Below are 14,417 nucleotides of genomic sequence, written 5' to 3'. Positions count from 1 at the left end.
CTAGGAGCCTCCTACAGCGTCAGCCTCCACAAAACCACACTGACCAATTCATCAGGTTATATATTTCTGCATGAAAAAAAAATGTTAAATTCACTTTGGAACGCCACAAATTTTCCTGCAGTAAATGTCTTCAGATCTCTCGCTAAAGGATCAAAAATAACGCCATCTAAATACAGAGGAAAGGCCACAATATTGCTTCACTCGGGGCTTTATCATTCCCTTATTCAATGCAACTAAATGCAAAAATGAAGCGGTATCAGAAGCTGCCACAGTCACTGCGTGACTCGCGTTACCGGAACCAGCACAAGAGCAGAGCAGTGCTCTAAAGCAGTAAATCCAAGCACTGCTACAGGAAAGTTTGTTACAGTGCATGGGAAGAAAGACTGTGAGTTTGCCTGACCTCGCCTGTCCCGAAGTTACTGCTGTTTTACAGTTGACACACAGCGCTCAATCACTTCGCGACATGTCAATATTTGTGCCTAAACGAAAACAAATCCGTACGCAAAGAGAGGAAACTAAACATGAACCAAAGCACCGCTGGCAAAAACAACAATCGGTGTCAGCGTCCACAAAACAGGGAGACCTGCAGGAAGACAGAGGGACGAAGTCTCCTCTCTCTGTGGAAGCACCCCCGCACCAGCCCGCGTACGGCTCTGCCCTCACGCCGCGGGGCTCGCCGCCTGCCCGCGGACGCCCAGCGCTGGAAGATGAGGAACGCGGGCACAAAGGCGACTTCACAAGCGCCTGGCCGTGCGCTCGCAGCCCCAGAGGAACCAGCCGGAAAGGTCCTGGTGCCCACCACCCTGTCCCGCCGCCCGTCAGCGCGCTCCTCCTCCGCATTAACCCCGCTGAGGTACCCGGAGAGGACCGTCGCTCCCTCTCGCCCTGCTGCCCGAGGTTAACCCACTTCTGGCAGACTTTTCGGTGGCCCCGCTGCCGTCCAGCACCAGCCCGCCCCGGCTCCGCTCGGACAAAGCCGGCTCGACGCACGGCGGTGCGGGGGCCCGCCGCGGCCAGCAGCGTCCCCGGGAGAGCCCGGGGGTGCGAAAACCCGCCGACCTCCAGGGCTGCGACAGTTACCTCGATACGCACGCTACCGCCCGAGCGGTCCCGCTGAGGGGGGGAGAGACAGCCGGCGGGGTCTGGCGGGAAACCCCCGCGCCTCAGAGGGCCGAGCGACGGGCGACCCCTCGGCGGCGGCGCCCCCTCCCCTCAGCGGCGCGATGGCGGCCCGCCCCGCTCCCCCGCCCCCGCGGCGCAAGCCCCACCGCCTCCTCGGGAAGGCGGCGCACGGCGGCTGCCCCTCACGCCGCCAAACGGGCACCAGGGCGAGGCGAGGCAGCCCCGCACCCCCCGCAGCAGCCGGGAGGAGGAGGCGGCCGCGGAGGAGGAGGAGGAGGCGGCGGAGGCGGGGCGCGCGGCAGAGCGACGTGAGCGCCGACTCTCCCCGCCGCCGCGTCTCGCGAGAAGAGCTGCGCTCCACGCCCCGCGCCGCCGGGCGCCGGCAGCCGAGCGCGGCATGGGGCTGGGCGGGCGCGGCTGGGCGCGCTGCGGGGGCCTGCGGCTCCCCGGGGGGCCGTGCGCCCTCTGGGCCCTGCCGCTCGGCCGGGCCCTTGCCCGGCCGTGCCGTACCGGCGGGTGGGCGCCCCCGCGGCCGGAGGGGAAGGCTCGGTACGGCCCCTGGGCGGCGGCGGCGGGCGGACGGGCGCCGGCCCCGCGGGGAGCTCGCGGGCTGCGGAGCTCCAACCCCTTCGCCCGCAGGCAGGAGGAGGAATGGCGGCGCCGGAACCGGTCGGCGCTGGCCTACATCGCCGCCGCCGCCGTGGGCATGGTGGGCATGTCCTACGCGGCCGTGCCGCTCTACCGCCTCTACTGCCAGGTACCGGGGAGCCCCGCGGCCCGGCGCCGCCCGGGGCGTCGCTGCCGGCTCCTTCCCGCCCGCGAAGGACGGCGGAGGCGGCGGGTCACTCACTGCCTTTCCTTTCTGTCAGGCCACGGGCCTGGGCGGAACGACGGGCGCAGGCCGCAGCTCGGAGCAGATCGAGAGGATGGAGCCGGTGAGAGACCGGGTCATCAGGGTCACGTTCAACGCGGACGTGCACGCCAGCATCCAGTGGAACTTCAGGCCCCAGCAGAGCGAAATCTACGTGAGTGACTCGGTTCTCGCCCTCGCACAGAACCGCTCGCAGCCGGGGGTCCTGCCTCCCGCGCTTCGGCCGCCTTCCACCCCGCGCACGCGGATCCGTCCGCTGGCGTGTCTGGGCCCTGATGTGGAAGAACACACAACTGGCGTTTCCGCACTACTTCCAGTTGAGAAGTCTATGTGCACCGTGAAGAGCGTGTGTATATACGTTAGAAATGTATATGGTGTAGCTGCATATCTAAACCGGTGGGGTTGTGCCAGACTTTCCCCCCTAGTACTTCCTCTTCTTGCCCCTCTCCTTGTAGGGCTGTTTTTATATCTAAGAAAATGAACACTTCCACTTTACTGTTTAAAATTAGTTCTTGGTAAAAATTCAAAAGGAGCCGTGCTGCTTAATTGGTTTCTGAATTATAACCTCAAAAAAATCAAATGTACCCCATATATAAATCTGCATATTAAAAAAGCTCTGTGTGCTGCTGAACTGGCGAGAATAACGGAAGTCTCGTGGCAAAGTGGGCAAGATTAAAAATGCACACATGTAACATTATGGGTGCTTTTTGATTTTGAATGGGGGTGAATTGTCTATAAGCGAAATATTTGTAAAGTAGTGAAACAGCAAAAGAGAAAATGAACTAATTCTCACTGAAGTCTAAAGAACTGCGTTTGAGGGGTGGAGGGCTGCAGTGGATTAAAAATCACCGTGCAATTACTTTATACAGGTGGTACCAGGAGAGACCGCACTGGCCTTTTATAAAGCGAAAAATCCTACTGACAAACCAATAATTGGAATCTCTACCTACAACGTAATACCCTTTGAAGCAGGACAGTATTTCAATAAAATACAAGTAAGTGTGAGCAGAGCAAAGATTCCATTTTCCTTTACGTGAATGAGAGTAGTTATCCATGAATTAACTTTTCTAATTTTAATCCTGGATACCATTCTTTGTATGCCAACATTTTAAGAAAATACCTTGATTTTTTCAAATGACAGCGCATGAGTTTGTTCCTAGCCTTACTGTCTTCATACCAAGCTGCAGTACGTGTCCAATTAGAGTGGCTCCCAAATATATGATATTTAGTACAACTGACGCTGAGGGCAGGTCGCAACGATGTGAGCTAGCCCGGCCAATTTGCACCTTTGGACACTTCATTAAAAGCTAATTTTTTTTTTTTCCCTGTAATACAAGAGGAACAGAATTGCTGTCTTGTTGCTCACATGGTTCATCCTTCCCAGGATTTCAGGGATGTACAGGGAGTGAGAGTTGATTTTAAAAGATGAAGCTTTCTCTCATGTTGGCAAAGAAAAAGTTTACCATAGCTATTATCTAACTGTTTGGGTTTTTTTTTCCTCCCCCATGCAGTGTTTTTGTTTTGAAGAACAGCGGCTAAATCCTCAAGAGGAAGTGGACATGCCTGTCTTTTTCTACATTGATCCAGAATTTGTAGAGGACCCTAAAATGGCCAAAGTTGATTTGATCACCCTCTCTTACACCTTTTTTGAAGCAAAGGAAGGACAGAAGTTACCACTTCCTGGATATCAGTAATGGGCAATGTGTACACCATTTGACTTCTGCTACCCGACTACCAGTTTTGAAACCGTTTTTCCATGGAAGGAGAAACTGCAGGAGTACTGTGCAATATGAAATTATATTATTAAACCACCATGGGCACATGCTGCTGTTATGAAAGGATATAGTTCTATCTTTTAAAAAAAAAAAAACAAACCACCAACTTATATAGTTGGAATATTATTTCTTAGGGATAGTATTTCTTCATCAGACAATAGAAGGAAACACACTGTTCCTGGAAAAGAGAGGGTTTTTTCAAGCCATCTTTTTATAAGATGATACATGGTATCTGAATACTGTGAGGCAAATTTTTAAACCCAAGTATAAACTGAGATCTTCATTTAAATACATTTAAATAAATCAGTTTATTAAGCATCTAAAATTGCATTGCTGGCTCTGAAGAATAATTTGCATGTAAGTTACTGTATAAAAAGGTAAAAAGAGGTAATCAGTTAATGAAATCTCAAAACTAAGCAAAAGTTAGACTGTATTGCTGTGTAACCCTCCCATGGCACGGGAGGATATGACGATTCAGAAGATGATGCACCCTCTCGAATTATTACTGAATCAGTAGTTCATGTGGTAAGAGCAGACTGCTCTCAAACTGTTATAATTTGAATGAGGAACAGTAATTTAAACGTAAGCACGTCAAATCTGTGGTATGGTTTCCATTTAGAAATACCATCTTCAAACTTCGGTGTTGCGCTGAACTCATTTGAAATGCCTGTACTGCTACTGACTGCTCTTTCACTCCGCAGAGGGCTGTCCACCGGCCACCTCTACACCGAGACGAGCTCAGCTTATGCGTGAAATGCTTTGAAGGGAAAGGCGGTACATAAACAACTGCTCTAAACTGCAGGCTAAATTAATAACATAGGAGTCTCCTCAAAAACCAAAAGGAAACCAACCCCATTCAGAGGTTAAGTCCGACAAAGCCTGCCCAGAAGCGTGTCAGTTGTTCAGAGGCACTCTAGGTACTCTGTTTGCCATCAGAACGTGTAAGCCTACCTTTATGTAACTTTTGGTCATTACCTGTGGGGTAGGGATAATAACACTTGATCATAGCTTTGCAAATGAGGAGTGAGTTGCAGAGCAAGTTTAAGTGACCTACTCATTTTCAGACGGGAATTAATCTCGGCCCAGTATCTCATCTGCTAGGCCAGTTCTTTCTACCCCTTGCAGCAGATGAGAGCTAACAAAATAGGACTAACGCTGGTTTGTTTGGACTCTAAGAAGGTAATGGCTATATCAGAAATAATTGAGACTAAAGCAACTGGAAGTTATGTTTGCACACCATAATTTAAAAAGTGCTTTTTGAAAATAAATGGATGCTACCTTTAAAATGCATTACTGTACCAATTATATGTCGTGTTTAAGTAGATTCTGGATGACATTCATGTCAGGTCTTCACTGTGTACTTATTAAAGTTATAAAACTTTTCATTCTTTCATTTCTCTAATGCATTTTATCCAGCAGAACATGTGGAGCCCACACAAGTGAAATACATCTGTATGAAGACAGCAGCAAGCTTTATAATCTGTAATTCCAGTTATGCTTCAGAAAAAAAAAAGATGCCAAGATGCATCTTTGAATCCAGGCTAGGAAAAAAAAAAATTCTTACCTGGGTTGTCTTTAGTCCATTGTCTTTTTGAAAATTTAACTGATTATGGGAGTTTTCCACAGGTTGCTTTGCTCTGGCCACGTGCTTCAGAAGAAAAGGAATATCCCTCAACAAGTGCCAGTTTCATAAAAACGGGGGCTTTCCCTTGAGTTTGCAAGCTGAAGTTTGCACAGGTGCTGAGCACATTCCAACCATAAAACAAGCTCTCTAACCTCAGTAATTAGCCAGTTCCCTTCAGAGCCTTCATCTATCTGTGACCATTTTGCTTCTCTAAATTTGGAAAAGCTCAGTTAGCAATCATCTGTGATGGATTACCATATTGGAATAGCCTATTTTAATTTGCTACACTTCAGTGCGCTAGAGTTTTAGCAATACAACTAAGCTATAGGGAAAAATCGATCCACCTCAAATCCTGTTTTCAGCAGTTGTCTCAGGCTGCTGTCCAGACCATTGCAAATGATACAAGAAAAATAATAAAGCACCTCTCCTTTTCACCTCTGCTTACAAACACCCCCAAATTTCTTCAAGGTTGTGTTTTTGATAGAAGCAAGGTGTTCTAATGGTCCTACAGCAAACTGCAAAATTGCTAATTACGCAATGAAACGCCAGGGATTCACACTCAAATACTTCCAATACTGTCTACGTTTGGCTTTCCATGGAATACGCATGTCATCTGGTAAAAACTCGGAAGTGATGGGGGTTAATGTCTCAGGAAGCGTTTGCTTTTATTTAGAATTTTATGCTGCAAAACTTGCGTAACAGACCAAGAACTTCTTATCACTTAAACAGTTAATGAACATTTAAAATGCAGTATTTCACAAAAAAATAGCTTATCTGCTATGAACATGAACTAAGTTCTCAAATTTTATATCAACTATAAATTCAGAGAAGTATACCTGTTAAAGTGCCCATTTTACATTCAGCATTAAAATAGATAAGGCACTTTAATTATTAAAAGATAAAACTGTTATTAACAGCGTTAAACAACTCGATTAAAATAAATGGATAACTATTGCTCATCTGCATTGTAGATGATGATTTCTTCCTTCACCAGAACAGCAATCTCTGCAGGGCAGGAACACTGAAAGAAATGACTGATCCCCCTCCAATATTTACTGAGTAAATAAAAGCAACAACAACATAGGAACAAGCAGGGTTTTTTCTGTTCTGTTAAGCATGGATGACAGCACCTCACGTCCCAGCTCAGGTTCTTACCAAGACAAAAATCCCACTATATTGTGGGCTTTTAGGAAAAACAAAATCTCTATTCAGAATATGAACGTAGGAAAGTAACACTGCATGTCTTCGGACATGTGTCAAGAGGCCCAATTTTAGAGAAGTCCTACATACAACACCCCCTTATAAATTTCTAGGGAGATTAACACAGATGGCAACGAGGCCAAAATAGAAATTGGATTCTGCAGTTTCTATAAACATAACGGTCTGTTTTGTTTGCTGCATAAAGGGGTAAAGCAATGCAAAAGAACAGTTAACTTGGAAGAAAAGCTTTCTTCTATAGTTGCAAGAGTCCTTTTTGTTTACTTGCGTCAGGTGTCAAGTGTTAACTCCATATGCAGGTGAATTTGGAAATCGTATTTCAAAGGCCCCAAAAATTTTTAAAAATAGTCATGCAAGTCACCTTGAAGAATACACAGTTGAACATTTAGGACAAATTAGCAAGGTGTAGATCCAAGTAACTCTTCAACTTCCACACAGCTTAGTGTTCCGATACTTATTGTTTGTTGTGTCAAAATACAAAACCTGTTCTGTTATTCACTTGTACATTGTAGGAAGCACTGCACAGGACCAACGTCCGAGAATAACGTGTGTTCAGTAAAAGACTTCACCTCCACCTTCAGCATTCTGGATTCTTTTTAACCTCTGTCTTCAGCACGACATCGATTTCTTCATAAATAGCTCTGAAAGAAGAGGAACAGGGCAACTCCTACATCACAGCTGTTTCATTTTGACAAACACACCAATGAAATCCTGCCCAAGCATCAACTGCCAAGGGTTTATAGTGTTTGCCTAACCAAGTAGCACCAGTTGCAGGATGCCCAGGTTTCCATGGAAACAAAGAGCCAATCCTGCGGTGCATCTGTGATTATACATTTAATGAGATACCTCTGGACATTGTCACTTTTGATGATGAAATAAGTTTGGGAACAGGACTACAAAATGCAAATGACAAGTATACTGCGTGGCATGCAATTACTACACTAGTTAAAAAAAAAAAATAAAGCTTTGTTGAGATTTTTCTACCTCAGAATTTGATGGTTCCTCGGAAATAAGTTTTGTGTAGATGGCTCAAATTTTTTTGTAATTTACTGGTAGAAAGGAGAGTCCTGCCATCCATTTAGTTTCGTGTTATTTTTCTGTCTGACTATTTGGCCCTCTGGAGAGTCCCAGCATCCATTCCCTTTTGTAGCTTGTATTTAAATTGAGGATTTTCTTGATATGCAGTAGAACAACATTCTTAAAAATCACAATTGCTGTGAACAGGAATTACTTTGGTCGCCTTGCTCCAGAACTACCTATGTTGAAGTGTCAATCAGCTTCCTCCACCAGGACCCTTACCATGTTTTATTCACCTTTTCATATCACTGAATAGGATTTTAGTAAATTGTTTTTGACACAGCATTACTCCACCATTTTTACAGATGCTGTTCAATGAACCCACTATAGGAGTTTATTTCTTAATTGGTTATGCCAGAAATATTGGAAGAAAACGTACAAAATGCAGCCACTCTCATTTACATTAGTGATCCAGTTGGTCAGCTAACTCAGCCTAAATAGCATGGCCTGTTTTCTCACTCAGAAGAAAGAACCATCTCAGAAGCCTTCTTGCCTTTGGCACCTAAGAAAACTATGTATTATCTATTTTAAAAGTTACTTACTCAGTAGGAGCCAATGGATCAAATTCCATTATCTCATAGTAATGAGGTGACTGTGACTTGTTCTTTGATGCAGCTGAAGAATAAAGACAGGCAGATAAATCCAGATTTAAATGTAAATGAAAAGCATGCTTACTGCATGTTACTTTTCTTGTATCTTCCTGGAAGTAGCAGATTATCTCCTATGCATCTAGTTGCTTTAAATGCTAAAATGGACAGACATGTCTAAGAGAAGCCATGAGCAATATGATATTTCATCAATGTTTGTTGCTGCTCCTAGTCTTTAACAGCCATTACGTAAAGCCCTTAAGTTCTAACAAGAAAAATACATCTCCGTGAAAGTTAGGTGGTCTGCAGTATTTCCTACCTGCTGGTGACGGTCCATTTAATGATGTAGTATGTCCAGTCTGCAGATTTACTGGATTCAGAGGCACTGGGCTTAAAAGAGTTGCCAACTAAGGACATCAAGCAAAACAGTGCATAAACAGATTGTTCTATGAGAACTGGTTTGACTTAACTTACGTAACTGGTGACTTATCTTTAGACTCTCAGACTATAACAGGTAAATTCTAAGGTCAACAGTTATTAATCTAATTAATCTCCATTCTCCACAAAAAGTTTGAAACATCTTTCAGTGTTATCTATAGCACATTTGTGTAATTTACTTCTGTGTAATTTGCTACATTACACAGACTCAAACAAAGACCGCACAGGTATCTGCTTTTACTTGCGGTTTAAAATAGGGAATATGCGTGTGTGTTTGGGGGCTGCTTCTCATCTTTTCTGTTTCATACTGCCTACCACAGAATAGCATTCAAATTCATAACATTACCTCAAAGCCCCTTCATATTCTTTCCATTCCTTCTGTCATGGGTGTTTTGTCTGCAGCATATGCCATTTGTCCTACACCGTACTTGGTTTTTAAGTGTTTGGGGGTTTTGGTGGGTTGTTTGGGGGTTTTTTGTTTGTGTGTTTTTTGGTTGGTTCCCCCCCCCCCCCCGTATCTTATTTGAGATAAGAAATACACCAGAGTAACATAACAGCAGCAGGAGGAGATCTCAGCTTGCTTCACACAGCAACAGATCAAACACAAATAATACAGCAACTGCTTTTTGCAGACTCCCCTGAGATTGTGCCAGACCCAAGAAAATATGCTTTCATATTAGCATCTGTGGTATCAAAAGAGGAAAGCTGGCCTGGTCACCAAATCCAGAGTGTTCCCTGATGTATGGAGAAGGGCCACGGAATAGATCTTTGCATCGCATTTGGACAGTAGTCAGGGTAAATCCAAACAGTTCTCATTTTGACAGTTGCCAGCAAAGAATCATTATTCTGAACATGAGCGTTACTCACATTGCTATATGAATGTCCAGCTGGGTTGCTTACACTATTGTTTTGTGCTTCAGCTGCAAATCTGAAAGAGAGTAAGACATTGAAAGTAACTGAGAAACTATCAAAACTGTATATTCCGATTGTTACATTATTTTTTTGTTGGTCTGTCTTTACCTTATGTCACAACTGAGAGCAGCATCGGCAGGTGGGCCAGTGTCCCATTCACATAAAAGGCAGGGAACTACAAGGACACCTCTCCTATCTTAAACTCTTCTTACTGACCTGTACAATTCATCTGCTTCTCCCTTTCACTGCAGCATTGGCAACACTCAAGCAGAAGGTCATATATATCTGAAGTATGTTTTGACCGTTGAGATAAATTTATGTCTATGACTAAACAGTGCTGCGGGAGTAGTGTATTTTTAAGCATGCTAAGCAATGTCAAGCACACAGGTAGTTTTCACTTGTTTTACTGGACTAAAAGTAGTAAATCTGTGTTCCCAGAGCTTGCTATAAACTCATTAGATGAATTACAGAGTACTAATACCTCTGAAGATCTGTTATCTGTTACCTTTTCTTGATAAGAGATTACTTACGGGAATTGCTGAGCTTTTGTAGTAGTTGCTAAATCTAGCTGTGGATAAATTGATGGATGATGCCTGTTTTTATCTTCAGGGTGTGCAGATACGCAATCTGAAATTCAAAGCGATAATTAATGACCATTTAAACATTATTAAGCAAATGTAGTTACTTGTACTATGAACATTGAAAGGGTAAAGTTTTGTTTGGAAGGCGTATAAAGAATCTGAAACGAATTGCTGTTTAATCACATGAAAGGCAAAATTTTAATAACTCTGAGAAGGTTTTAGATGCAAAATATATTTATCTCCTTAAAACGTCCAAACAACGTCAGTAGTGCTATACATGGTAGATACCACTTAAAACTCCGTTCACTATTTCTAAAAGATTAAAATGGAATTACAGGCATTTATTCCTGGGAGGACATTCACACCTTTAACTTCAGTATACAGACCCCCCTAGAGTGGATAAAGGAGGGGCTGCTGCAAACAGTAATTCAGGGTACCAAAGTTAGGAGCTTTACTCACTCCTCTGACTATGAAAGTCCCAAGTTAGAGGAGATGACTGCCTTTCTCAAAGTGAATGGTTTCTAACACCAAGCGCCTCCTGAAAAAACTTAGGAAATCAAGAGGGTATGAGAAAAGCGTATGTGTGCTTCTTTCTCCCAAGCCTACAGAACAGGCAACTACCACAATGTTTTACAGGCTTCACTGTAATAGAAAACAGAGCATGTTCTACTGTTCAAATTTAAGTAACGGGGGAAAAAGATTATTGCTTCCACTGTACACAAATTGCAGGGAACCTTATACTATCTTACTTTTTTTTTCCCCCCTATGTACACACATCAATTCTCCTTGTAAGGAGATTTAAGGAACATCCTTAAAGTTAAGGAGTATCTTTGTTTTCTTTCTTACGAGGAACTTCTTGATTCCTCCACTAAGCTCTTGTCGGCTTGCTTTAGGAAACCAGAGTGCAAGGGCAATGTGCGCTCATCACTTACTGAGGCCTGAAGGAGACACTGCAGAGTCAGTTTGCACCACTGTTGACACAGGAGATGAAGAATCTACGGAGAGGTCAAGTAGGTCACTTGAGGGAGCAGATGGCTGTTTCCTGTACAGCTTAACATTTGAAAAGGAATAGAGTTGTTTGGGGTTTTTTGTTTTGATTTGTTGTTTTTTTAAAAAGGAACTTGTATAGTTTTAAACAAATTGCTGTTTTCACAGAATATAAACTTTTAAAATCATAATATTAAAAATTGACAAGTATGAAAGAAGACCAGGATTTTTTTTTTTGGTGTGAAAGATAGCTAATGAAACAAAAAACGCTTTCCAGAAAAGATCAGCAGCAAGGCTGCTATTTCAAAAAATTAAGGAAAACAATTCCGAAGTAGGAAATAGAACGGACTCAATTCTAAAAAGCAATCATGAGCTTGTTTAGCTACAGGTTTGATATCAATCTTCTGATTGATCCTGTGCAATTGTTTTCATACTACTTATTTGTGTTATTGAGATTTGATACATACTTCAGAGACTGATTTTTTTCAGTCCTTTTTTGGATAGGAAAAGTTCAAAATCACAACAATGTTTCTTAGGACACAGAAAAGGGTTCCCTTTGTTTCTCCTGTGAATGTGTTAGAATTAAAAATGTAGCCAAAGATTTTAATGAAACCACATGCTTGAATCACATGGGTTTGGTCACACCAGATTAAAAAAAAAAAGAAAAAAGGTGCATTTTAAACTTAGAGACTCCTGAATAATATAAAAATGCACAGACTGCACCATTTGGACTATTAACTAATCCAACAGTGCATCCATCAAGCAAAAACATCCACCTACATAACCAGAATCTAGTAATAATGGCTTTTCAAGGAAAACAAGATTATCTTCCACCTTTTTTTTTTTTTAATAATTGTCAGCTGTATTTCAGCATTCACAATGCAGTCATTTTCATATTGAGTCCTAGATGACTACACAATTATGGCTTAGCAGAAGCTGAAATGTGCAAAACTACTTTGGGCAATATAATTAACAGGCATAATTATCAATCAATAAAGGATAATCATTGAAGATTTGCTACAAGCCATTATTCACAATTCAGAAAAAGCTTTACCTCAGAAAAAGACATCAGTAATAGCAAATTCTGATAGTGTAATAGTATTTCAGTCTACAAATGCTTAACAGAGAACAAATGAAAAGAAACATTATGGTTCCTCATTTTGTATATGGCAGATAATAGTGCTTAGCTGTAGAGGTAATAAACCAGCATTTGAATAGACCTCTCTCTCTATCATTTTTCCTGACCAAGCTTCCATCTTAGATTTAGCATTATTTGCTACTTTAGTTATGTGAATTTGCATGAAATTCTGCAAGTGAGACTTCAGAAAATCAATAAAGGGTAGTATCAGCCTGCTGTCTCCTGTACCTCTCAACTAGAGAATAAAATTCTGCGTGTATATCAAAAGTGTATTTTTCACAATGAATGAAAAGGGAACGTTTACAGTCCCGCAGTTCACGAGTTCATTTATAATTACTTACCTCTGTGCGTTCACGTTGTATTCTCTGATTCTCCAAAAAACGAACTCTGTTTCGAGAGAACCTGTTGAAGTTGCAGAGTTAAATGTTCATTCTGACATTTCTGTGGTGTCATTCATAAGAATATGAAACCAGTTATAATCAAAGTTTGATTATCAAAAGACTCCAGAGGCACCAAACAAGCACTACAGGTGCTTTTCTCTGGGGCACTTGTCTCTGCACTAGCAATTTGACTCGCTCTTCTCCAGGGCTGTGGTCCCCTGATCACCTATACTAACACCAGTTAGTTTGTTCTTGGGTTCACTTTTGGAAACAGCCATCTGTTTCTTCCAAAACAAAACCAAGGCACAGCTGACAATAAATTTTGCCTCCGTTCGTGCCAGATGGGTAACTATGAACACGCACTGTGCCAAATCCAGCTCCTTCTGACCAGAACACTCTTCCAACTGAGTCCCAGGAAGCCTTCTGTCCTCAGAGGTCCTCACATTTCCTCATGCCATCTCAGGACAAACCACACGCCTGTTCTGGGATGCAGCCCTCATTAGTTCAGGCATTTGAAATAATTTAAAAAAAGGAAACCAGGAAATCTACCTGCATAAGTATTTATGTACTGGGAGTCACAACAGTGCTACGCTGGGTCCAGAGGAGACCCGGTCAAGTGATACTCAGCATCCGTAAGGTCAACCCATTTCAGAAGTAAGAGCCCTAAGTGGTGTAGACATGAGACTGTCTACACAACTGCATTTGCTCTTCAGGGTTACCATACTGGTAAGGCCCACAAAGAGAGTATATATGCAGGGAGGAACAGAAGAAAAAAGTCTCTCCAAGTGCAGAACATATTTATTTATCTGAAATACAGGAAGGACCGACAAGTTGCTAGAGCCACTAGAGGGAGTCATCGATACGTAGACGAGGCCAGTTTATTGCACAATGGCGATTGCTCCTGATTTAATTTGGACTCTACGTTAATAATCAGAAACAGAGAATGCAGTATGACTTGTCTTCAAATAATACACATAGTATGAAACAGATACAGCTAGTTAAAATCAGTTTGTCCTTTACACATCTCATTGTTCAGAGAGAGTTCCAAAGAACAAATCTTCTGCAACAAAAATTAACCAAATACATTTTAATACTTGTCAACTCTAAAGTGCAATGCATCTGCACCCAGGAAGACTCATTACACATAAACCATAACATTGCAGTACTAAAATGCAGTAGTTTTCTGCCCAGTTTCACAATGGCCAATTAATTGCTCATTCAATCACCAGGTGAGTCTTTCGTAAGGAATTTATTGAATTATACCCACAAGCTACTATTCATAGTTCAAGAGGTTCTTGGCCTTGCCAGTATTAATCAGTCATAACAAAAATGTAAGCCCACATCTGACATGGAAGGCTAGTTCCTGTTAAACCATAGTACTCCCCATGAGTATACTCTCTCTGATATTTTGGGGGATAATACTAGAATTTTGAGTTTAAAATTAATTTCAGTTTTGCTAGCATCTAGTCATGCTACCAATGACAGACAAATACACAGGATGCCAATGCAAGCACTGCAGTGCTTCCATGTGTGAAAGAAAAACATTGTCTGCTGTAAGACAAGCAGAACAGCGTGTTTCAATCCAGTTGAGAAAAGCAAGCGACTCTCTTAAGCATGCAATGAGGCAGAATGCTATTCCATGGCCAATTTCTGCAGTAAAGCTGTCAAAGTTGTTTAGAAAGGAGAACAAGTATTCTTTCCTGGAAG

General features: G+C 42.8%; 3 protein-coding genes across 13 annotated transcripts in view; 1 reads left to right on the top strand and 2 right to left on the bottom strand.

Annotated features, from left to right (window-relative positions):
- Positions 1-2,000, bottom strand: part of STXBP4 (syntaxin binding protein 4) — a 75,989-nt gene extending 73,989 nt beyond the window's left edge. For 2 of the 5 annotated variants that reach the window (XM_076353856.1, XM_076353859.1), the window contains exon 1: positions 1,081-1,188. The gene's annotated coding sequence lies outside the window, so the exon portion shown is untranslated. Of the gene's footprint in view, positions 1-1,080; positions 1,189-1,972 lie in introns of those variants that run through there. The other 3 variants (XM_076353857.1, XM_076353862.1, XM_076353860.1) reach the window with 3 other exon arrangements.
- COX11 (cytochrome c oxidase copper chaperone COX11) lies at positions 1,520-5,151 on the top strand. Its single transcript, XM_076353871.1, has 4 exons — positions 1,520-1,879; positions 1,992-2,147; positions 2,863-2,988; positions 3,505-5,151. The coding sequence occupies exons 1-4, from the start codon at positions 1,520-1,522 to the stop codon at positions 3,685-3,687; spliced, it is 825 nt and encodes a 274-aa protein (XP_076209986.1). The 3' UTR covers positions 3,688-5,151.
- Positions 5,152-6,032: 881 nt separating this feature from the next.
- Positions 6,033-14,417, bottom strand: part of TOM1L1 (target of myb1 like 1 membrane trafficking protein) — a 583,218-nt gene continuing 574,833 nt past the window's right edge. For all 7 annotated transcript variants that reach the window (XM_076353868.1, XM_076353864.1, XM_076353865.1 and 4 more), the window contains 7 exons: positions 12,672-12,732; positions 11,138-11,255; positions 10,155-10,251; positions 9,580-9,640; positions 8,594-8,681; positions 8,230-8,302; positions 6,033-7,251 (listed from right to left, as the gene is read on the bottom strand). In XM_076353868.1, the coding sequence (XP_076209983.1) occupies positions 7,188-7,251; positions 8,230-8,302; positions 8,594-8,681; positions 9,580-9,640; positions 10,155-10,251; positions 11,138-11,255; positions 12,672-12,732 (562 nt within the window). In that variant the 3' untranslated portion in view covers positions 6,033-7,187. The remainder of the gene's footprint in view (positions 7,252-8,229; positions 8,303-8,593; positions 8,682-9,579; positions 9,641-10,154; positions 10,252-11,137; positions 11,256-12,671; positions 12,733-14,417) is intronic.

Source organism: Aptenodytes patagonicus, chromosome 16 (assembly GCF_965638725.1).
Source record: "Aptenodytes patagonicus chromosome 16, bAptPat1.pri.cur, whole genome shotgun sequence".
Lineage (NCBI taxonomy): Eukaryota > Metazoa > Chordata > Aves > Sphenisciformes > Spheniscidae > Aptenodytes > Aptenodytes patagonicus.
This window is presented reverse-complemented; position numbering and strand designations above follow the sequence as displayed.

Bases quoted from the DNA above. Each gene is read 5' to 3' on its own strand.
- COX11 (XM_076353871.1), top strand. From the start codon at position 1,520: ATGGGGCTGGGCGGGCGCGGCTGGGCGCGCTGCGGGGGCCTGCGGCTC. The intron at 1,880-1,991 runs GTACCGGGGAGC...CCTTTCTGTCAG, and splicing joins TCTACCGCCTCTACTGCCAG to GCCACGGGCCTGGGCGGAAC. The intron at 2,148-2,862 runs GTGAGTGACTCG...TACTTTATACAG, and splicing joins CCCAGCAGAGCGAAATCTAC to GTGGTACCAGGAGAGACCGC.